The sequence below is a fragment of the Xenopus laevis genome, chromosome 1S, assembly GCF_017654675.1.
Source record: "Xenopus laevis strain J_2021 chromosome 1S, Xenopus_laevis_v10.1, whole genome shotgun sequence".
Taxonomy (NCBI): Eukaryota; Metazoa; Chordata; class Amphibia; order Anura; family Pipidae; genus Xenopus; species Xenopus laevis.
The window spans coordinates 198,695,699-198,720,497 of NC_054372.1; the positions used below are offsets into that span (position 1 = coordinate 198,695,699).

Here is a 24,799-nt window from a genome sequence, read left to right on the forward strand (position 1 = left end):
CCCAGAACACACAGCAGATAAATACAGGGCCAATTCCATGTATAATACCCCAGAACACACAGCAGGATAAATACAGGGCCAATTCCATGTATAATACACCAGAACACACAACTGAATAAATACAGGGTCAATTCCATGTATAATACCCCAGAACATATCAGCAGATAAATACAGTGCCAATTCCATGTATAATACCCCAGAACACACAGCAGATAAATACAGTGCCAATTCCATGTATAATACCCCAGAACACACAGCAGATAAATACAGTGCCAATTCCATGTATAATACCCCAGAACACACAGCAGATAAATACAGTGCCAATTCCATGTATAATACCCCAGAACACACAGCTGAATAAATACAGTGCCAATTCCATGTATAATACCCCAGAACACACAGAAGATAAATACAGGGCCAATTCCATGTATAATACCCCAGAACACACAGCTGAATAAATACAGTGCCAATTCCATGTATAATACCCCAGAACACACAGCAGATAAATACAGTGCCAATTCCATGTATAATACCCCAGAACACACAGCTGAATAAATACAGTGCCAATTCCATGTATAATACCCCAGAACACACAGAAGATAAATACAGGGCCAATTCCATGTATAATACCCCAGAACACACAGAAGATAAATACAGGGCCAATTCCATGTATAATACCCCAGAACACACAGCAGATAAATACAGTGCCAATTCCATGTATAATACCCCAGAACACACAGAAGATAAATACAGGGCCAATTCCATGTATAATACCCCAGAACACACAGAAGATAAATACAGTGCCAATTCCATGTATAATACCCCAGAACACACAGAAGATAAATACAGGGCCAATTCCATGTATAATACCCCAGAACACACAGCAGGATAAATACAGTGCCAATTCCATGTATAATACCCCAGAACACACAGAAGATAAATACAGTGCCAATTCCATGTATAATACCCCAGAACACACAGAAGATAAATACAGGGCCAATTCCATGTATAATACCCCAGAACACACAGCAGGATAAATACAGTGCCAATTCCATGTATAATACCCCAGAACACACAGCAGATAAATACAGTGCCAATTCCATGTATAATACCCCAGAACACACAGCAGATAAATACAGTGCCAATTCCATGTATAATACCCCAGAACACACAGCAGATAAATACAGTGCCAATTCCATGTATAATACCCCAGAACACACAGCAGATAAATACAGTGCAATTCCATGTATAATACCCCAGAACACACAGTAGATAAATACAGGGCCAATTCCATGTATAATACCCCAGAACACACAGCAGATAAATACAGTGCCAATTCCATGTATAATACCCCAGAACTCACAGCAGATAAATACAGAGCCAATTCCATGTATAATACCCCAGAACACACAGCAGATAAATTCAGAGCCAATTCCATGTATAATACCCCAGAACACACAGCAGGATAAATACAGGGCCAATTCCATGTATAATACACCAGAACACACAACTGAATAAATACAGGGTCAATTCCATGTATAATACCCCAGAACACACAGCAGATAAATACAGTGCCAATTCCATGTATAATACCCCAGAACATATCAGCAGATAAATACAGTGCCAATTCCATGTATAATACCCCAGAAGACACAGCAGATAAATACAGTGCCAATTTCATGTATAATACCCCAGAACACACAGCTGAATAAATACAGTGCCAATTCCATGTATAATACCCCAGAACACACAGAAGATAAATACAGGGCCAATTCCATGTATAATACCCCAGAACACACAGCAGGATAAATACAGTGCCAATTCCATGTATAATACCCCAGAACACACAGAAGATAAATACAGTGCCAATTCCATGTATAATACCCCAGAACACACAGAAGATAAATACAGGGCCAATTCCATGTATAATACCCCAGAACACACAGCAGGATAAATACAGTGCCAATTCCATGTATAATACCCCAGAACACACAGCAGATAAATACAGGGCCAATTCCATGTATAATACCCCAGAACACACAGCAGATAAATACAGGGCCAATTCCATGTATAATACCCCAGAACACACAGTAGATAAATACAGGGCCAATTCCATGTATAATACCCCAGAACTCACAGCAGATAAATACAGAGCCAATTCCATGTATAATACCCCAGAACACACAGCAGATAAATACAGAGCCAATTCCATGTATAATACCCCAGAACACACAGCAGGATAAATACAGGGCCAATTCCATGTATAATACACCAGAACACACAGCAGGATAAATACAGGGTCAATTCCATGTATAATACCCAGAACACACAGCAGATAAATACAGTGCCAATTCCATGTTAATACCCAGAACAACAGCAGATAAATACAGTGCCAATTCCATGTATAATACCCCAGAACACACAGCAGATAAATACAGTGCCAATTCCATGTATAATACCCCAGAACACACAGCTGAATAAATACAGTGCCAATTCCATGTATAATACCCCAGAACACACAGCAGATAAATACAGTGCCAATTCCATGTATAATACCCCAGAACACCACAGCAGATAAATACAGGGCCAATTCCATGTATAATACCCCAGAACACACAGCAGATAAATACAGTGCCAATTCCATGTATAATACCCAGAACACACAGCAGATAAATACAGTGGCCAATTCCATGTATAATACCCCAGAACACACAGCAGATAAATACAGTGCCAATTCCATGTATAGATACCCCAGAACACACAGCAGATAAAATACAGTGCCAATTCCATGTATAATACCCCAGAACACACAGCAGATAAATACAGTGCCAATTCCATGTATAATACCCCAGAACACACAGCAGATAAATACAGTGGCCAATTCCATGTATAATACCCCAGAACACACAGCAGATAAATACAGGGTCCAATTCCATGTATAATACCCCAGAACACAGCAGATAAATACAGGGCCAATTTCCATGTATAATACCCCAGAACACACAGCAGAATAAATACAGGGCCAATTCCATGTATAATACCCCAGAACACACCAGCAGAATAAATACCAGGTGCCAATTCCATGTATAATACCCCAGAACACACGCAGATAAATAAGTGCCAATTCCATGTATATACCCCAGAACACACAGCAGATAAATACAGTGGCAATTCCATGTATAATCCCAGAACACACAGCAGATAAATACAGGGCCAATTCCATGTATAATACACCAGAACACACAGCTGAATAAATACAGGGTCAATTCCATGTATAATACCCAGAACACACAGCAGATAAATACAGTGCCAATTCCATGTATAATACCCCAGAACACACAGCAGGATAAATACAGTGCCAATTCCATGTATAATACCCCAGAACACACAGCAGATAAATACAGTGCCAATTCCATGTATAATACCCCAGAACACACAGCAGATAAATACAGTGCCAATTCCATGTATAATACCCCAGAACACACAGCAGATAAATACAGTGCCAATTCCATGTATAATACCCCAGAACACACAGCAGGATAAATACAGGGCCAATTCCATGTATAATACCCCAGAACACACAGCAGATAAATACAGTGCCAATTTCATGTATAATACCCCAGAACACACAGCAGGATAAATACAGTGCCAATTCCATGTATAATACCCCAGAACACACAGCAGGATAAATACAGTGCCAATTCCATGTATAATACCCCAGAACACACAGCAGGATAAATACAGTGCCAATTCCATGTATAATACCCCAGAACACACAGCAGATAAATACAGGGCCAATTCCATGTATAATACCCAGAACACACAGCTGAATAAATACAGTGCCAATTCCATGTATAATACCCCAGAACACACAGCAGATAAATACAGTGCCAATTCCATCTATAATACCCCAGAACACACAGCAGGATAAATACAGTGACAATTCCATGTATAATACCCCAGAACACACAGTAGATAAATACAGGGCCAATTCCATGTATAATACCCCAGAACACACAGTAGATAAATACAGTGCCAATTCCATGTATAATACCCCAGAACACACAGTAGATAAATACAGGGCCAATTCCATGTATAATACCCCAGAACACACAGTAGATAAATACAGTGCCAATTCCATGTATAATACCCCAGAACACACAGCAGATAAATACAGTGCCAATTCCATGTATAATACCCCAGAACACACAGCAGGATAAATACAGGGCCAATTCCATGTATAATACACCAGAACACACAGCTGAATAAATACAGGGTCAATTCCATGTATAATACCCAGAACACACAGCAGATAAATACAGGGCCAATTCCATGTATAATACCCCAGAACACACAGCTGAATAAATACAGGGCCAATTCCATGTATAATACCCCAGAACACACAGCAGGATAAATACAGTGCCAATTCCATGTATAATACCCCAGAACACACAGCAGATAAATACAGTGCCAATTCCATGTATAATACCCCAGAACACACAGCAGGATAAATACAGGGCCAATTCCATGTATAATACACCAGAACACACAGCTGAATAAATACAGGGTCAATTCCATGTATAATACCCAGAACACACAGCAGATAAATACAGTGCCAATTCCATGTATAATACCCCAGAACACACAGCAGATAAATACAGTGCCAATTCCATGTATAATACCCCAGAACACACAGCAGATAAATACAGTGCCAATTCCATGTATAATACCCCAGAACACACAGCAGATAAATACAGTGCCAATTCCATGTATAATACCCCAGAACACACAGCAGGATAAATACAGGGCCAATTCCATGTATAATACCCCAGAACACACAGCAGATAAATACAGTGCCAATTTCATGTATAATACCCCAGAACACACAGCAGGATAAATACAGTGCCAATTCCATGTATAATACCCCAGAACACACAGCAGGATAAATACAGTGCCAATTCCATGTATAATACCCCAGAACACACAGCAGATAAATACAGGGCCAATTCCATGTATAATACCCAGAACACACAGCTGAATAAATACAGTGCCAATTCCATGTATAATACCCCAGAACACACAGCAGATAAATACAGTGCCAATTCCATGTATAATACCCCAGAACACACAACAGATAAATACAGTGCCAATTCCATGTATAATACCCCAGAACACACAACAGATAAATACAGTGCCAATTCCATGTATAATACCCCAGAACACACAACAGATAAATACAGTGCCAATTCCATGTATAATACCCCAGAACACACAGCAGGATAAATACAGGGCCAATTCCATGTATAATACACCAGAACACACAGCTGAATAAATACAGGGTCAATTCCATGTATAATACCCAGAACACACAGCAGATAAATACAGTGCCAATTCCATGTATAATACCCCAGAACACACAGCTGAATAAATACAGGGCCAATTCCATGTATAATACCCCAGAACACACAGCAGATAAATACAGTGCCAATTCCATGTATAATACCCCAGAACACACAGCAGATAAATACAGGACCAATTCCATGTATAATACCCAGAACACACAGCTGAATAAATACAGTGCCAATTCCATGTATAATACCCCAGAACACACAGCAGATAAATACAGGGCCAATTCCATGTATAATACCCCAGAACACACAGCAGATAAATACAGGGCCAATTCCATGTATAATACCCCAGAACACACAGCAGATAAATACAGTGCCAATTCCATGTATAATACACCAGAACACACAGCAGGATAAATACAGTGCCAATTCCATGTATAATACCCCAGAACACACAGCAGGATAAATACAGTGCCAATTCCATGTATAATACCCCAGAACACACAGCTGAATAAATACAGTGCCAATTCCATGTATAATACCCAGAACACACAGCAGGATAAATACAGTTTGATACGTGGTGGCTTCTTAAGCTGTTACCTGGATCAGGGAGACACCTGTATAATCAGACACTGACACAACACTTTGAGAACTCAATGATTTGTCTTAATTAAACCCAGAGGGACTTTATATGCACAAGAGGTTTAAGCTGCAAATCAGCCTGAAATGTTTCCTCTCTGGCAGGTCCCGTTGCTCATTGGTGCCGCTGACACTTCTCCTCCGTCTGATAAAAGCAAGTGTCATGGTGACCTTTCCAGCAATTGAGAATTTCCCATCAATGAATTATTAAACAGAGGACAAACCACTAATATATATATATATATCAAGAAGGGATTGAAGGGTAACTAAAATATCAAGGGCAAAAAAACAAAAAAAAATATTTGTGACAGGTCCATTGAGGGCGACCTTATCAAACAAGGGTGGAGGGGCTGTCATGTCTTTGAAGCTTTCCCCATTTACCCAGACAGCTGCCCTTCAGGGTGGGGAATCACTATTACTTGCAATTATTATTGAACTGTAACTCCCAGACATCCCAATATTGTTGACAGCTCAACTACAACTGTAGCTTTATGAGCAAGGGATCAATATCTTAAGGTGTAATGCCCCTTGTGTCCGGTGTCAGGCCCTTAGTGTGTTACAGAATGGAATTTTCTTAACAACTTTTCAGTTGGTCTGCGGTTATTGTTTTAATGATTTGCCTTTCTTTGCTGCCTTTTTCAACATTTAAAATGAGGGTCGCTGACCCTGGAAACCAAACAACTATTGCTCTGAGAGGCGATAACTATATACAGTAATGTGTTACTAACTATAAAAAATGAAGACCAATTGCAAACTGTCTTTAAAGCTGACGCCCTGCATCATTTAAATGTTAAATACTCTTTCAATGCCATATTTTATAACTACGCATTTTTAGCTCCATTTGTTCTGATCTTTTTATATATAAACATCCAGAATGAGCTATAAAATGAATGGTACCAGTGAGAATATCGGTATATAAAGGGTTTATTTGACCTTTAATAGTTATCAGACTTCTATTGCTGAGTAGAAAGTTGCTCTGTCACCTTTTTTCACAAGTTCATCCATTTCAAACGTCAGAGTCTCAGCAGCACAATCCTGGCTCACAATTCTGGGTGCCCCATAGGGAAAATTGCTTCTTGAGAAGCTGAACTGCAATTAATCATCTGTAAACCTATTTGTTTAATATTTATCTGCAATAACATTCGAATAAAATATTTTCCATATCTGGCAGAACCATTGTTCGAATTGGCTAGAATAGATTTATAGAATATTTGGAGAAAAAGAAATGCCCAAATTCACATAAAAGGTTACGTTTATATAATACAGATAGTGGGAACTGTGCACTGGGACAGAATGTTCTGTTATACAGATAGCTAGAATCTCAGCTGCCATAAAGCAGGACAGGACTGCTGCTTACAATGGGGATCAGATAGGATCTGTGCAGCCACTGGGACAGAATGTTCTGTTATACAGATAGCTAGAATCTCAGCTGCCATAAAGCAGGACAGGACTGTTGCTTACAATGGGGATCAGATAGGGATTTTTATTAAAAATATGAACAATAACAATAAACAAAATCAAAATGTCATAACAAACAAATCAAAACATACAACAGATACATATTCAAAAATCCATAGTTTTTTCCCATGAAAAATCTACCCCCCTCCACAATTTATTGTTTTCTTTATTGATATTTATTTCTTTCAATTTTATCAGGTATAATTCTTTCAAAATCTTTTTGGTTGTCAAATCTATAGATCCTTCTTCTCTCCCAAAAGTTTTACCACATCTCCTCATCCATAAGAAATATCGAACAACTGAGAAAATAACAAAGAGGGTCTCTTTATCCAGAGGATGGTCATTAGTTACAATTCCATAGGCTCTTTCCCCGTAAGTGTTTCTACAGAAATTATTGATTCCCAAAGTTGTTAAAACTTGATCATAAAGGGCTTTTGAGACTGAACATTCTAATAAGAAATGATCTACTGTTTCTTCTTTTCCACAGTCCCAGGGGCATAAACTATTTACTGTACTTAGATAACTTAAATTTCCCCTTACAAATAACTTCCCCTGTAGGGCCAACCATGCGTTATCAAACATTTTTTCTGGGAGTCTTTTTCCATTCAAAACCTTAATGCATTCCCCCATGACTTTTACAGGGCAATCTTTTGGACTCAAAGAGACAACAAAAAAGGAGCTTAGCACTTGTTCATACAACTGTTTTCTTGATAAGTTTTCAATATCATTGAAACCTAAACCCCACTTTTTCAACAATTTTAAACCTAACGCAATATGTTGCGGAAAACCTCCCCCCCTGATCCGGACCCCCTTCACTCTACCGCCCTCCACCCAGTCTCTGATAAAAGGCGAAACCCAGGATCTGACACAGTTTTCCCACAGAGAACACGTCCTTTGACCCAGATTCCCAAAATTGAATTTAAGAAAAATGGTGCCAAAGAAGGCAATTGGACAAACCATCCCTAGACCTCCCTCTTTCTTCTGTAGGAATGTTACCCCTCTTTTTACCGGGTTTAGCCTACTCCCCCAGAGCATCTGGAAAAACAAACTGTAAACCCGAGCATAGAGAGATTCTGGCAAGGGAAACACATAAGCAACAAAAAGAAACAATGGGATCAAAAAGGTCTTGATCAGATTAACCCTTTCTCTATAGGTCAGCTTCCAAGATCTCCAACGCTGAACTTTTGCCAAACCAACATCCACTTTCTCTTCCCAATTTAATCTGCTATTATCATCCCTTCCAAATTTTACTCCCAAGATTTTAACCTGCTCTGGGGCCACTGGGAAATTTCCGGCCTGAAAATCCGGTTCCCCTCCTAGAGTCCAAAAAGCTTCCGACTTTTCATGATTAACTGAGGATCCAGAGGCCCTTGAGTAGCTTCTGATGCAATCGGTGATCACCTCAACCTCCGCCTGCTTAGAAATGACCACTGACACATCATCCGCGTAGGCTACAAACCTGAGTGGCTGCCCGCCGGGCACACAGACCCCCTCCATGCCCTTCTCCTCCAGCATCCTCAGGAAGGGATCCAGAGCAAATACATAGAGAAGAGGACTCAGAGGGCAGCCCTGCCGCACCCCGGCCCCAACATCAAAGGTTTCACCTTGCCAGCCATTAATCAGTGGGAAGCTTTTTGCCCCTTCATACAAAATCCTTAACCAACTAATGAATTTGCCTGGGATGCCATATTTAGACAAAACAGCCCATAGATAGTCATGGTTAACCTTATCAAAAGCTTTAGTTTGATCCAAAGACAACAGGTATTTTCCCCACCCATGAGCTTTGCATGACTCCAAGGCTTCCCTTAAAGTAAGGAGGGCCCCAAAGATGCTCCGCCCCTTCACCGTGCAGAACTGACAGGACGATAATAAAGTGCCAGAAAACAAAATCAAACGTGAAAAAAGAATCCGCGCCAGAATCTTTCTGTCAGAATTGAGAAGGGCAATTGGCCTCCAGTTCTCAACCTTCTCATCATCCTTCCCCTTTGACAGCAAAATTAAAGAAGAACACCTCATTGACTCAGGCATACCCCCCTCCAAACATTCATTAAAGATCTTAACTAACACCGGGACTAACAGCGATTTAAAGGTCTTATAAAACTCTGCTGTTAGCCCATCAGGCCCTGGAGCTTTCTTGTTGTGCATTTTATCAATCGCACCCGCCACCTCTTCCTCCTCAATATTTGCTGTCAATGGGGAAAAGTCCAAATTTACTGTATCAGGTCCTGGGGTCGCCTTTAAAAAGTTTTCAGTCCTTTCCCTCTCCAAAGTTTTACTTCTGAACAGATCAGCATAGTACGACCTTACAACCCCGAGGATACCCTCCCTGGATTTCTGTATAACTCCCTCGGAGTCAATAAGGCCAGTCACCTGCTTTTTCTTAAAGGTCTCTCTACAATTCTGAAAAGGATCAGGGGAGTTTTTTGCCCCAAAATCTCTCTCCAGAATCATAGAGTCCTTGCGACTGTACTGATGCTGTCTAATCAGATATTTCAACCGGGCAATTTTTTCCCCCACCACCCCGGCCGAAATTAAGGTTTCCAACTTCTTCCTCAGAGACTGGTATGTTTTAGATCTTAAACCCTCCCGTTTAACAGATAGTTTTGTGAAGAAAGTTCGGATTTCTTTTTTTGCTTCCTCCCACCAGTGTACCACAGAATCAAAGAAAAAGAATTTTGACCACAAGGCTTCAAAAAACACCTTAAAAGAGCCATCCTCTGCTGCTTCTTTAAGAGACCCAATTCCCAGCCTCCACAGTCCTTTGCCTCTCTTGGGAAGATCTGATGTTCCCACTGTAAAGGATAACATTAAATGATCTGAGAAATCTACTGATGATTCCTTCACATCAGAGAAGACCTCCCCTTCCTTTACAAATATCATATCAATACGACTACTTCTATTGGAGCAAAAGTATGTATGTACTGCTTTCCTCCCTCCCCAAGTAGCCACATCAATATAACCCGCCTGCTTAATTATACCTAACAAGAAAGCACCTTCATATTTGTTATATCTCCCAGTTCTATCTCCTGGATTTAAGGTCTGGTTAAAATCACCAGCCCAAATGACTTGGCTAGAAACACACAAGTATTGTTTTATTTCTTCTAACAGATCTTTTCTTTCTATCACTGCATGAGGGGCATAAATATTTATAAGTCTGTAACTTTCTCCTTTTATATTTACATCTAGTAAAATACATCTACCCACTTTAAGCTCTAAAAATCTCTTAACCTTAATGTCTGAGAATCCCTTAAAAAGAATTCCCACCCCCCCTGCTGTTTCCTCTGCTATGGACCAAAATGATGGACCCAACTGCCAGTCCCTTTTTGCATTAAAAATCTCTATCTTATTGGTTAGTCTTGTTTCTTGCAAAAAATAAATGTCATTTTCTTCTTTCTCCAAGTTACTAAACACTTCCCGTCTTTTTTTAACATTTTTAATACTACACACATTTATAGTACTAAATTTAATTATTTGTTCAGGCATCTTGGAGAGTTAGTTGTTCTCACAGGATTGTGTTCTGCATGTCTTTTATACTGGGGTTTCCCCATGCCCCCCAACGACTCCCCCTCCACCAGGAGATCCTCCTCATCAATGGACTCCCACTCTTCCTCACTATCTATCCTTCCTTTCCTTTTCTTCCCTTGCTCCTCCACAATTCCTATTTCCACATTTGATGGACCCTCAGATTCTAATACAGAATCTTTCTTTCTTTTGCCCAAACCACTGCTGGGGGGTACCACATTCTTTTTAATTGACCTTTCCTTGACTCTCTTTTTTACCTCCTTTTTGTTCCCTTCATCCCTTTTTTTCTCTTCACCAATCCTTCTCAATTCCTCTTCCTCCTCTGCCAAATCCCCCCATGACTTTCCTGAGGGCAATTCAAATCTGTTTGAAGTTTTGATTTCACTTTCTAAGATCATTTTACCTGCTTTTTTTCCTGCCTTTTTTCCTGCCACCTTCCAGTCATCCCCTCTTCCCTGCACTGATGTAACAGTACTTTCTGCCTTTTGGTTTTCTTTACTTTGACAGGGGGCAACCTCATTGTTCCCTTCCTCCTCCCGCCTTTCTTCTGTTACATCTTCCTGAAATATTTCCTCCTCTATTCTTGGGCAAAGTTTAACAATATTGTGCCAGGCATTAGGACAATCACGGTGTGTATGACCCAGTTCCGCACACAGGTTACACCTCACATTCTCGCAGTCTTTGTTGACATGCCCCTGGGCCCCACACAATGTGCACATCTTTATTGTACAGTCTCCCGCCAAATGTCTCCTTGATCCACACTTATAACATTGACGGGGCTGCCCTGGATAAAAGCAAACACCCCTTTCTCTGCCTATAAAAAATGAATTTGGGAGATGCTGTGTCAAGTTGTTTTGCACATTCAGCCTCACTTGAGCCTTCCAACCCACCACCCAAAATCCTTCCTCATTATATACAGGTTTTAAAGGCGTCAAAACATTGCATTGTCTCTTTAACCAGACTAACACATCAGCAGGAGGGACAGACTCATTCTTAAAAAAGATTGTTACTGTTTTTACTTCTGGTTTTGAGACTGGACTCGCCCTGAAGCCTTCCCATGCTGAGGATGTCTTTTTATCTTGATATAAATTCCAAAATCTGTCTAAACCTTGGGACAACTTGAAACTTATTTCAAAATCAATATCTGACACATTTACAAAAGCAAAAACATCTGCAGTAGTAAATCCCATTGATTGTTTGATTAAGTTTTTACACACATAGCGGCTACCTGGTGATTTCTCCTTTTCTCCCTCCCATTTGATTTTAACCACATTTCTCCTTTTGAAAGTGAGCCCATCATGAAAAGATTCCTCCTGCCTTGCAAAAAATTTCCTTTTCTCCCAGAAAGACCTACTATCCTGTTTACCTTGTTCAGGATCAACTCCATTTTGAGCAAATTGTTGTGTTGTTTCCTCAGGTAAAGCACTAGTTGCTTCATTCTCAGCAGCTTGTGTCTCCCCCTCCCCCTCCACCTCATTTACATTCCCTTCAGAGACTGCACATTCCTTGTTGTTAAACAAAACATTTTCATTCCTTTCTTTTCCATTTGTTTCAGACAAATTATTTGCACCATTATCATCTGATTCCCCCCCACCTTCATTCAGCACAAAATCCAAATAAGAGGATTCAAAGGTCTTTTTCCCTCCACTGGACATTTGTTTAAACCGTTCCTTGTTTTTATACACCTCCTCCCATGGTTTAATCACTAATAACAAAGCCTCCATATTTTCCACCACCTCCTCCAGTTCTTTATTCATTTCTGCCAGTTTCCTGATGCCTTGAGCTCTGAAATGTCCCTTAGCAGATTTAACATTTGAAAGTTCCCTCTCAATGTTTTTTTCCAAAGTATTTCTCCTGTTACTTAACAGTTCCATAGCTCTGAGTGATTCAATGATGTGTGAGGTATTAACAGTGTGTCCACTACTAGTCACATTAGAAGAGTCATTAGCCAGTGCTCCACTCACCCGTGCCCCAGTCCTGGTCTCCTCTGTGCCATCCAGCGCCCCCTCTGCCACTGCCACAGCAAGCTGGCCACACAGCGCCTCAAGCCCTGCCATATGTTTAGCAGGACTATCCTTCACGCTTGCCTCCCTGCTAGTCACTTCCTCCACAGTGTTTGTCTCAGTGTTGTTGGTGTGACAATGTGCTGGAGCTGCAGTTCTCAGAGTCTCACCTGAAGCCTCACTGCTGCTGCTTGCGGACGCCATCTTGTCCTTTTCCTCAGCACTAGCACCGGAGCTCCCTCCTTCTGCCTGGGCCTCAGATACTTCACTGTCGCCCACCTCTGCGTTACTGAGGGAACACTCCAAAAGGGTACTTGCACCACATCTGCGCACTTCTGAAACACTTTGGGGGCTGCTGGAATCCACTGCTTTCTCCATGGGCATTTCACAGGGGGAGCTTGCACCAGGCAAATCCTCCATATTGGCTGTTTGTTCAGACACTTCTGCTGACTGTGTTACTTCCATCAATTCTTCACTGTTTTCTTCATTACACACCACTTCACATGAAGTTTTCTTGCTTTTGCAAAAGACTTTCTTTATGGTTTCTTTTGGGACTTTTTTCCCAACACCTAAAGTCTTTGTTCCACTTTTAACACGAGCTGACATCCTTCTCTCCATTTCCAAGTTGTAGGTAAATAATAAAGTCCAAAAGAAAGTGTAAACTGCACCCCCAGACCCTTGCTGGGCCTGGGGTAAGCTCTGTAACTCAGGAGCTCCTCACACGCACGTCCTTCCTGATTGGGGATCAGATAGGATCTGTGCAGCCACTGGGACAGAATGTTCTGTTATACAGATAGCTAGAATCTCAGCTGCCATAAAGCAGGACAGGACTGCTGCTTACAATGGGGATCAGATAGGATCTGTGCAGCCACTGGGACAGAATGTTCTGTTATACAGATAGCTAGAATCTCAGCTGCCATAAAGCAGGACAGGACTGTTGCTTACAATGGGGATCAGATAGGATGTGCAGCCACTGTGTCCAGGTAGCATAACTTCTGCCATTTTGGGTGTGAGTGACACGTTCTTCCTATTCTTTTGGTGCAATTATGTTTTGGTGATTGACAGAGGGAGCTGTGGATACCCTGGATTTATTGCATCGTCCGTAGGTGTCGGTAGCTCTCGGGTTCCCCTGTGTTAATGGGTGCAGTGTTGATGTTGTTGGGTGCGACGCTTATTTCTATTGCTGCCCAAAGCTACAGGTCTACATTAATTAGGAAAAACAGGGACATCTATGGGGCCCGAGATGCATCATCTCCTCATCAGTGCTGGTTAGACAGATAGGGCCACCCCCCTGTGACCCCCCCAAAAAAGTTGCAGGTTGTCTGGATATGAGATAGTTTAGGGGAGCCATGAATGTACCATAGAGGTGCTGAATCCAATTTATCCTTATCAAGGAGACCAACGCTAGCTAAATTCTGTATAACTCTTGGCCAAGCCGTTCCTGGGAGGCTTTCAGCTCTGTTCCTCGCAGCTCCTTAAGGGAACATGGAAATCGTTACTGTTTTTGTTTGTTACATTTCAAATTCGGCATTAGCGGCCAGACACGAGCGACTCAATCCATACGCTGCACTTTCCTCCCCGAGATCGGAGGAATCAATGCCCCGGCCATTTATAACTCTATACGGAAGCTCAATATTCCATTTAGGCGTTTGGTAATTGAATAGTATTTACTTTACACATCGAGTGCAAAGTCGGCACAGGGCAGGGCATTCGTCTCTCCTTTGGCCCCTTTATGTCATGAGAAAACTTTGTTCTACTCTGGGCAGCAATAAAATAGAGGAATAAGGAAATGTACAGGAACCACTCATAGGTGATATCAATTCTTCATAAACTCACATGTATATTGAATGGGTCCCATAGAGATAAATATTTGAAACGTGCACAGTAACTTACTTACTGTTTGTAGAATTAATCCATATCAATAAAAATCACATGAATTATTCCAAACTTCTAACATATCATCACACCACAATGCAGTGACTGCCTCCCTCATGTCACTCCCTCCTGACGCGTTTCACTCTATTGGGCGCTTCATCAGAGGTCCCATAGAGTTAATGCTTCTCTCTGGTCACTATACTTATAGATGAGGCACCTTCTGTATCAGAGTCATCTCCCACTTATCTCTACAGATCACCAACGATGAAATGTGCGAAATCTGTGAGGTGTGGACAGCGGAGAGCCTCTATCCGTGCCGAATCTGCTCCAGGGTATTCCATGATGGCTGCCTACGTCGGATGGGCTATTTACGTAATGATAACACCCTGGAGTTGACGGAAATGGCGCACACAGAGACCGGCTGGAGCTGTTACTATTGTGTAAGTAAAAGACAAAATAAAGGGCAAACTCTTAAAAGCTATTGACTCCAGCAGTTCATGGGGTCTACCTGTACAACCAATAAAAATCCCATTGGTTAAGGCCAAATCACCAGAGTCCAGGGGTCTCCATAGTCCCTGCTGTAGGACTAGACCTACTGAAAAATTTACAATTTAAATGAGAACTAAGCCCTAGAAATGAATGAGGCTAAAAATGTCCTATTTTATATAGTGAACTTATTGCACGAGGCTAAAGTTACAGCTTGTCAATAGCAGCAATGATCCAGGACTTCAAACTTGTCACAGGGGGTCACCATCTTGGAAAGTGTCTGTGACACTCACATGCTCAGTGGGCTCTGATTGGCTGTTGAGAAGCTAAGCTTAGGGCTCGTCACTAATTATCCAGCAGAAAATGAGCTTCCCTGGCTGTAATATAAGCTGATGCTACAGGTTTGCTGATTATTCAATTCTGATGCTAATTGCACTGGTTTCTGTGCTGCCATGTAGTAATTATGTGTATTAATTACTAATCAGCCTTATATTGTGACATTTCTATTCTATGTGTACTGTATATTGTGAGTGGCTCCCTAAGCTCAGTAAGTGACAGCAGCACAGAGCATGTGAATCAGTGAATCAGCAGAAAAGAAGATGGGGAGCTACTGGGGCATCTTTACTGCTAAAGGGCTGTGGTTGCCTTGGGCTGGTACAGAAGCACAAAACATCATGTACAACATTTCTACCTACTTCTTTAGTTAGGCTTTAGTTCTCCTTTAATGTGAACACATCCCATAACAATTACGAATAATAGGGATGGAAGATACTTGAATACAATAGCTACCAGAATTTCCAACTGTTTATGTTCTACAGAACCAAAGAACCACAACAAGCTCTTTGGCTACATCTTGTATTGATCATTATTCATGTTATTGCTGATGGGCAGAAGAAGAGAGACAAAAGGTCGATGGTCAAATCCTCTATATCAGCTTCTATTTAAAGGGTTTCATAGTTGAGTCTCTATGATGGAAATACAGCCCATGGGGTGGGCCTTGTGTCTCCATATATATTACATAGTATAGCAGGAGTACAATATGTGCTGTGCCTGGTTCTCTAGATAAAACCTTAATGGAGCCAAAGAGCAAAATATCCTCAGGGGAAATGTAGAAATCAAAGGGAACGACTGGGGGAATTAGAGCCTCGTACAGAGAATGGAATGAAGGGAATCTTTCCGTCATTGTCAAGGTATCAATAGAGGCTTTAGACTTCTCCAACAAAGACTTTCTGTCTATTTTTATCTATTCCCAACACATAAAGGGCCACAGGGCACCCTGGGAGATCCATTCCGATCATAATAGGGAATTGGGGAGAGGCTGAGACAGAAAATATATCAGAGGTCGGGGAGAAATACAGAAAAGTGGGGTCTTCTGTTATTGGATCAGAATTAATCTTCGTGTGCGGATGAAAATCCCATTAGTTTATATGGAATTGAGAGATGACTCAAAGCTTTTGGTTCAGCTGCTAAAGGGACAACGTATATTAATAGATGGGCTCAAATGGTGTTTTATTATATTGTTATTATAGTGTTTTATTGGTGTTCCTCACAATGCATAAGATTGCACTTAACTGTATGTATTTGTAGTCAGTTAAACCAGCAAAATCCACTACTGGTTCACTGGAATTAAAGGGGAAACCTGCTTCTCAGTATTGGATTGTGGTTCCAATGCATAAATGCAACATAGAAAAACACACACACACACACACACACACACACACACACACACACACACACACACACACACACACACACACACACACACACACACACACACACACACACACACACACACACACACACACACACACACACACACACACACACACACACACACACACACACACACACACACACACACACACACACACACACACACACACACACACACACACACACTGATATTTCTCCCCAGCAGAGGAAGAAGCACATAAGGTGTTGGCCAGACAAGGAATGTGAGTGGATGCTTAAGTGCCACAATTGTTATTTCCCAGTGATTATTACAGTGGAACGATGATTCTGCCGCCGCATAGATTCATTATTAATGGCCTATTATGATTCTGAGATTGGAGTGTCTCTGCTTAAAGGGACAGAGTTGACAAGCGATGGAATAATCAATGCTGAGAGCTGGGGGCAGACACACTGCAGGGCACGAGTCCAAAGCTGGAACGGCACATTCTGGTCTCACTCACAGTCACTATGTATGAAAATAATCAGCCAGACCCCCCTCCTCAGAGCTTTCCTGACCCCACTCCTCTGCTCCCCACACTGGGCCACTTAGTATGGAAACTGCACTTCTGTACTTACATCTTACAACTTCATTTACTCAACCTTCTACCTGCATTACCCACAATGCCCATTTGCAGTTCATATGTATATATTGGGGTGTAAGGGCCCATTTGCACATGGACATATGTGTGCTTTAATTGAATTACATGTAAAATACATATATTGTATGTTGTACACAAGTGCGTGGGTCCAACTTACCTACTCTTCTTTTTTGCTTCTGTACCCCTGGAACTATAGCAAGGTGACCCCCAATGTTTCTATATATCTGTAACCTTGTTATGAGCTAAGGGGGCCCAGTCTGAAGGTCAGTTAGGGGGAGATTTGGGGTGAGTCCTTATTTGTACCCTGGGTACCCCTGGAACTATAGCAGGGTGACACCCCAATGTTTCTATATATCTGTAACCTTGTTATGAGCTAAGGGGGCCCAGTCTGAAGGTCAGTTAGGGGGAGATTTGGGGTGAGTGTTTATTTGTACCCTGGGTACCCCTGGAACTATAGCAGGGTGACTGTTACCCCAATGTTTCTATATATCTGTAACCTTGTTATGAGCTAAGGGGGCCCAGCCTGAAGGTCAGTTAGGGGGAGATTTGGGGTGAGTGCTTATTTGTACCCTGGGTACCCCTGGAACTATAGCAGGGTGACACCCCAATGTTTCTATATATCTGTAACCTTGTTATGAGCTAAGGGGGCCCAGTCTGAAGGTCAGTTAGGGGGAGATTTGGGGTGAGTGTTTATTTGTACCCTGGGTACCCCTGGAACTATAGCAGGGTGACTGTTACCCCAATGTTTCTATATATCTGTAACCTTGTTATGAGCTAAGGGGGCCCAGTCTGAAGGTCAGTTAGGGGGAGATTTGGGGTGAGTGCTTATTTGTACCCTGGGTACCCCTGGAACTATAGCAGGGTGACACCCCAATGTTTCTATATATCTGTAACCTTGTTATGAGCTAAGGGGGCCCAGTCTGAAGGTCAGTTAGGGGGAGATTTGGGGTGAGTGCTTATTTGTACCCTGGGTACCCCTGGAACTATAGCAGGGTGACTGTTTCCCCAATGTTTCTGTATATCTGTAACCTTGTTATGAGCTAAGGGGGCCCAGGGGTTTTAGCCTGTAGTATCTATTATATATAAAGATGTATTTGTACAAATGACTTTATTAGCAGTGTATATGAATGGGTAGAAAGGCACCAGAGCTGTGGAAGTATCTCATCTGGATATTAAAGCGTCAGCACTGTGCTTAGATGATGCAGGAGCTGCTGGAATGGAATAATCAAATTAAAGGCTGATTTCCGTGGGTGTTGTGCATTTCTCGTAGAGCCCCTGGTGAAGAGTTAATACATATAAAACCTGGTGAAGCCGGATCTTTCTTTGAAGTCTCCTGACGCAGAATCTCAGTGGTGGATGAATAAAGCCCTTTTCTTGCCCCGCAGTTATGGGCTGTCTCTTCCCGGCTTGTAATTATCCTTCTCTCGTCTCAAGACGTTGCTGCTTTCATCTCCCTGGTGCTCGCAGGGACAGAACGTATTAGTGCCCGAGCTGTGAACAGACATTGCATCACTGTGCCAAAGAGCTAACAATCTAGAAATGTGGCTGACTGAGGATTGTATTATTTATCTAAAAGGGAGACGTCATTAAGCGAACTGAATTTTGCTTAAATAAAAGAGAATATTTGACCAGTTGTTTGCCTACTGCCCAGGCCCAGTTGGGTTGTGCCCTTTGCCTGGTACATTGAAGGCATTTAACACTTTATTGACTCTGGCTAGTGATGGGCGAATTTGTCCCGTTTTCCTTCGCCATGAATTTTGTGAATTTCCAGTGAAATTTGTGAAACTGGCGAAAAATTTGCGAAACATTGATTTTCATGCCTGCGTCGATTTTCAGCAAGGCGGCGTCAAAAATTTTTCTTATGAAATTAGCGAATTTATTCGCCGGCGGTGAAACAGCCAAATTCGTTCTGAATTTGCGCCTGCCAAATAAATCCACCTATCACTAACTCTGTTAACAGAAAACAACCAGTATTAATAAAAGAAATATAAATGTTCCTTTGGTCCTTACATATTTCAGCACTAAAGTTATTGCAGCCGATAATTGGGGAATCTTTACGCTGTTATTATTGTGGAACCAATTAAATCTTCTAATAAAACACATTATTCTCTGCTCAGGTCCCGCAGTGTCTGTTAATAAGAGACTGAGACACATTCATGGAGTTATTTCCCAGAGGTGCAGTTTAACCTCAGAACGTCTCACTATGATTGGCTGTCAAGTCATCTTTAAAGGGGTGGCTCATCTTTTATTTAACTTTTAGTATGTTATAGAATGGCCAGTTATAAGCAACCTTTCAACTGGTCTTCATTATTTATTTATTTTATAATTTTATAATTTATGAAAAAATTATTTACCTTCTTCTTCTGGCTTTTGCCAGCTTTCAAATGAGGGGTCACTGACCCCATCTAAAAAACAAATGCTCTGTAAGGCTACAAATGTATTGTTATTGCTACTTTTTATTCCTCCTCTTTCCATTTTTGCCTCTCCTATTCATATTCCAGTCTCTTATTCAAATCAGTGCATGTTGCTAGGGAAATTTGTACCCTAGCAACCAGATTACTGAAGCTTCAAACTGCAGAGCTGCTGAATTTGAAGCTTCAGTAATCTGGTTGCTAGGGTACAAATTTCCCTAGCAACATGCACTGATTTGAATAAGAGACTGGAATATGATTAAATAAAAAAACACAAATAATAAAAAATGAAAACCAATTGCAAATTGACTCAGCGTATCACCCTCTACATCATACTAACAGTTAATTTAAAGGTGAACAACCACTTTAACCCACCACACTTTCAGGGGTAACCCGACGGCTCTGGCTGCCGGCCTATACTATATTATATAAAGATAATGATAATAAAACAATGCTCTCTCTATATAAGATAGCTGGATAGCTCTGATATACAGTCAGACATGCAAGTGAAATCCCAGCTAAGAGCAACGACAAATTTCAAATTCATGTGAGTTTTATAAACTTTTATACTCGAAATTCGACTGGGGGGTTCTTTAAGAAAAAAATCTAAAACTCGGACAAATTTTACCGACCTGAAAACTCAAATAGAATTCGATTCAAATTCAACCAAACATGGAAAGCTACAAACATCTCCAAATTGGTCCCTGGACCTCACTTATATCGGAATTCGGCAGGTTTTAGGTAGCGAATAGTCGAATTCTTAAAGGGCCAGAGTTTGATAAATCTCGAAAATCGAATTCAAATTTTTTTAAAAACTTGAATCGAGTTTGGATAATTCCCTAGTTGAATTTGACAGTTTTGGCCATAACATAAATGAAAAATTCAAATTTTCAATTCAACCCTTAATAAAACTGCCCCATGTTGTATTGGAAAATCATTATCTGGGAATAGGGTTGCCACCTGGCCTTTAAAAATGATGCTTGATGGCAATTTTATTAATGGGAAAAAATGGCAAGAATAAAGGAAGGCCGGTATTTATTTTCCAGAAAAGTTGTCAACCCTATCTGGAAACCTGTTATCCAGAAAGCTCCAAATAACTTCTTCTCCCTTCAGAGAGATAGTACAGAGTACAGTTTGCTAGTCTCTAATTTCCAGGTCTGGACAGGGATTCCAAATAGGCCCTGACATTTCATCTTCATAGAGGCCCAAACAGGCCCAATAAATAATCCGTGTCTATGGCAACTTAGAACAACCCCTCCCTGAACCCACAGATTGCCAGTCCAGTTGGCCAATATCCCATGCCCAGAGCAGTGGAGTTCTTGTCGGTTCTGGCAAACAGAATATCCAGTGTTTGGCAAATGCCCCTGTGTTCAGAGAAAATGTGTTTTTGGAGCTAATTTGATGTTTCTCCGTGTCCCCAGGATAATCTGAATCTGCTGCTGACACAAGAGGAGATGTACAGTTTGATGGAGATGTTCAGCCAGTGCAAAGTGATACCCGGTAAGTAGCTCCCAGGGACGGCACATGTACATCAGAATCATCACCTACACCAACGATTGTGGCACCATTAATGGACAAGGAAAGTGTAAAATAGAATAAGGCTAGAAATGCTGTATTTTGTATACTAAACATAAACATGAATTTACTGCACCACAAGTCTAATCAAACAAATGATTTATGCTTCCAAAGTTGGCCACTGGGGGCTGTCATCTTGTAACTTTGTAATACATCTTTACAAGACTAAGACTGTGCACATGCTCAGTGTGGTCTGGGCTGCTTAGGGATCGTCATAAACAAAGCTGCTTGAGTTCTGCATGGCTGGGAAGTAAGGCGGGGGCTCCCCCTGCTGTACATAAGTATGATTGTTTCCCTGCAGAGCAGTTAGGGACCGTCTGACAATTCCTATCCACAGCAGTAAATGAAGGGAGAATTTCACTGCATACAGTCAGGTTTCTTATAAAAACGGTACACATTTTTTAATTAAAGTATATTGGAGAAAGGTTTCTTTTTCATTAAAGAAAGTAAAAATTGGATTTTATTTTTTTGGCTTTACATGCCCTTTAAAGGTTGGTAGGGAACGTCATAACAGCAATAGTGTTGAATACAATGGGGATGTGGATTCACTATGTGCTGGAGTGCTAGCTCTTGTGCCCAGCCGACATCCCAGCACAGGTATCATAGCATTTTATAGAATAATAATCAGCCTCTTGTTTATAATTACTTACACAATAAGTTCTGCTGTTTGCTAATTAGAGTTGGCAATGATGTTCCAGACATGTGACTTCTGCAGAACAATCGTTTCATTAGTGAGTATTATTATAGAACATCTGTTCCGGCCGCTGCAGAAGGGAACGGTCCTAAAGGAGCAGGGGGGGGGGTGACTATAGAAAAGCAAAGCATCACCTACAAAGCAGTGTTGAAATCCACAAATAAATGGTCTGATTTCAGAATTTGGACGGCGTCTGCCGGTTTTGGCAAGGTCACAAAATGAGAGGATCTTTCCACCATATGTTCTACTTGAGGTCCAAGGGCCAAACCAGGTCTGGACTGGGAGTCAAAATAGGCCCTGGTCAAGTACAGAGAGGCCCAATCAGCTCCCCAGCAGCCCATTAAATAGTGACTTTCTATGGCATCTTATGGCAGCCCCTCTGGCATTTGCCAGAACCCACAGATTGCCAGTCCGGCCCTGGGCCAAACAGTTGGATCCCAGTGATGGTATTCAGGCTGTTGACGGCTGTATCAACAAGGCAATTCATTCCTCACTCCAACTGAGTTTTTGAACCTAGCAGGTAGACCACATACACAGGTAGATAAGATGCCATCTTGGTCTGAATGGGCCGAATCAGTAGCTCAAGTCTTCCCATGTATGGCCAACTTAAAGGATAAGTTAACCTTTCCAATAAGTGAATGTAAAACTGATGGGGTTATTCTAAGCACTTTTGTCATTTACATTCATTATTTATTCAATAAAATTAGAAACCTTTCTCACATCTTTCCTAAGCAGAAGAACATCAGCCTCTTTCTTTCTCCTGACAACTTCCTTGACTACTTGCTGGTCAGACTGGTGGGAAACTGACCAGCAGGTGGCGCTGTTGTAACACAATTCATTCATATTAACAGTACATATAGTCAAATACAAGAGTCCTCTGCACTCAACCCATTATCAATATATTTAAGACAGAGACATTTTGTGCTACTGCTACTGAAAAATACCTTACCCTTTAAACAAAACAGGGATGGTTTGTCCATATATTGCAATATATTTAAGCTGAACAACTACGTCAAAGTCATCCCATATCTGGCCAGTCCTACGCTCAATTTTATCTGATTCATTAAGAATTCTATTGCTTCATTATACATTTTACAAAGGGACTAAGTTTTACCTGCAACTTACTCGCTGCTTTCAAAGTAAAACTCCCAAACTTGGCTGCCCTTTTATTGGCCACCAGTGGGATCACCTGACTATAGCTGGGAGGGGTGGGAGCTACAACATGGAGCTGGTCACTGCTCCTGTATAACTATAACAAACAAGGGAAAGTTGTGCTCACCACTAATTAAAACCATTAGGCGGGGTGCAATGAGGCTGTGACCACTAAATACATATAGACAAATACAAGAGTCCTCTGGACTGGCCAGATATGGGATGACTTTGACGTAGTTGTTCAGCTTAAATATATTGCAATATATGGACAAACAATCCCTGTTTTGTTTAAAGGGTAAGGCATTTTTCAGTAGCAGTAGCACAAAATGTCTCTTAAATATATTGATAATGGGTTGAGTGCAGAGGACTCTTGTATTTGACTATATGTATTTTGTGGTCACAGCCTCATTGCACCCCCGCCTAATGGTTTTATAAATTAGTGGTGAGCACAACTTTCCCTTGTTTGTTATATTAACACTACATGTATCCCTTAATATCTTGGAATAAAAACAAAATAAATAATGAATGTAAATTACAAAAGTGCTTAGAATAGACCCCTCATCAGCTTTACATTCACTTATTTTAAAGATTTACTTACCCCTTTAAAGCAGTGTTTCGACAAGCTGCCGACAGATTAAATCGGCATCTTATTGGGCAGTGAATGAGGCCCTTCGGACACCCTTCTCATATAGATAACTGGCCAAAAGTTGGCCAGATGTCAGTCGGACAGAATTAATAATAGTGTCGGATAGAGGACTGCATTGGTTTGTCGGTGCGGTCCCTGATCGGACAGCCCATATTCTGCTCGTTGTGATCCCACCCTAGGGCCCACGGTTTGATCAGCCCAATATCATGCACCTCAAGATACCTGGGAGAGATCCACTCTGCTCCATTTTAGGGAGAGAGTCAAATATCAGACTGAGCAGACATTGTTTCAGCTTGCAATAAAAATTCAGATTCATATTATTAAGGGATCAACCATATAACCAATATACAAATACTTCCCTTCCCTTGGTTTCTCCCAGAATGCCCCCTGACGCTGGACGACTTTCTGCATTATAAGCACCTAGTGAACCGACAACTGCAGGACAAGTCGCTGAGCGATGATCTAGAGGAGCAGGTCACCCTCCAGTTCTCTTCTATGGATCCGGAGAAGAAGGGGCAAGTGGAATGGGGGGATTTTATTTCCCATGAATCCATCTGTCTGCTGCAAAAGCTACGCACAGAGGTAAGACCACTAGTGATGTGAACTGGACTGGGGGTCTGGGACTCCCACACCCCCCCAAATCCTACATCCCAGGTGCAA

The 24,799-nt window shown here is 41.3% G+C and overlaps 1 protein-coding gene across 3 annotated transcripts in view; it reads left to right on the forward strand.

Annotated features, from left to right (window-relative positions):
- The window catches only part of LOC108707359 (PHD finger protein 24), a 66,860-nt gene that overhangs the window by 33,223 nt on the left and 8,838 nt on the right, over positions 1–24,799 (forward strand). For all 3 annotated transcript variants that reach the window (XM_018244640.2, XM_041580681.1, XM_041580680.1), the window contains exons 3-5: positions 15,100–15,285; positions 21,494–21,572; positions 24,519–24,721. In XM_018244640.2, coding sequence (XP_018100129.1) covers positions 15,100–15,285; positions 21,494–21,572; positions 24,519–24,721 — 468 coding nt within the window. The remainder of the gene's footprint in view (positions 1–15,099; positions 15,286–21,493; positions 21,573–24,518; positions 24,722–24,799) is intronic.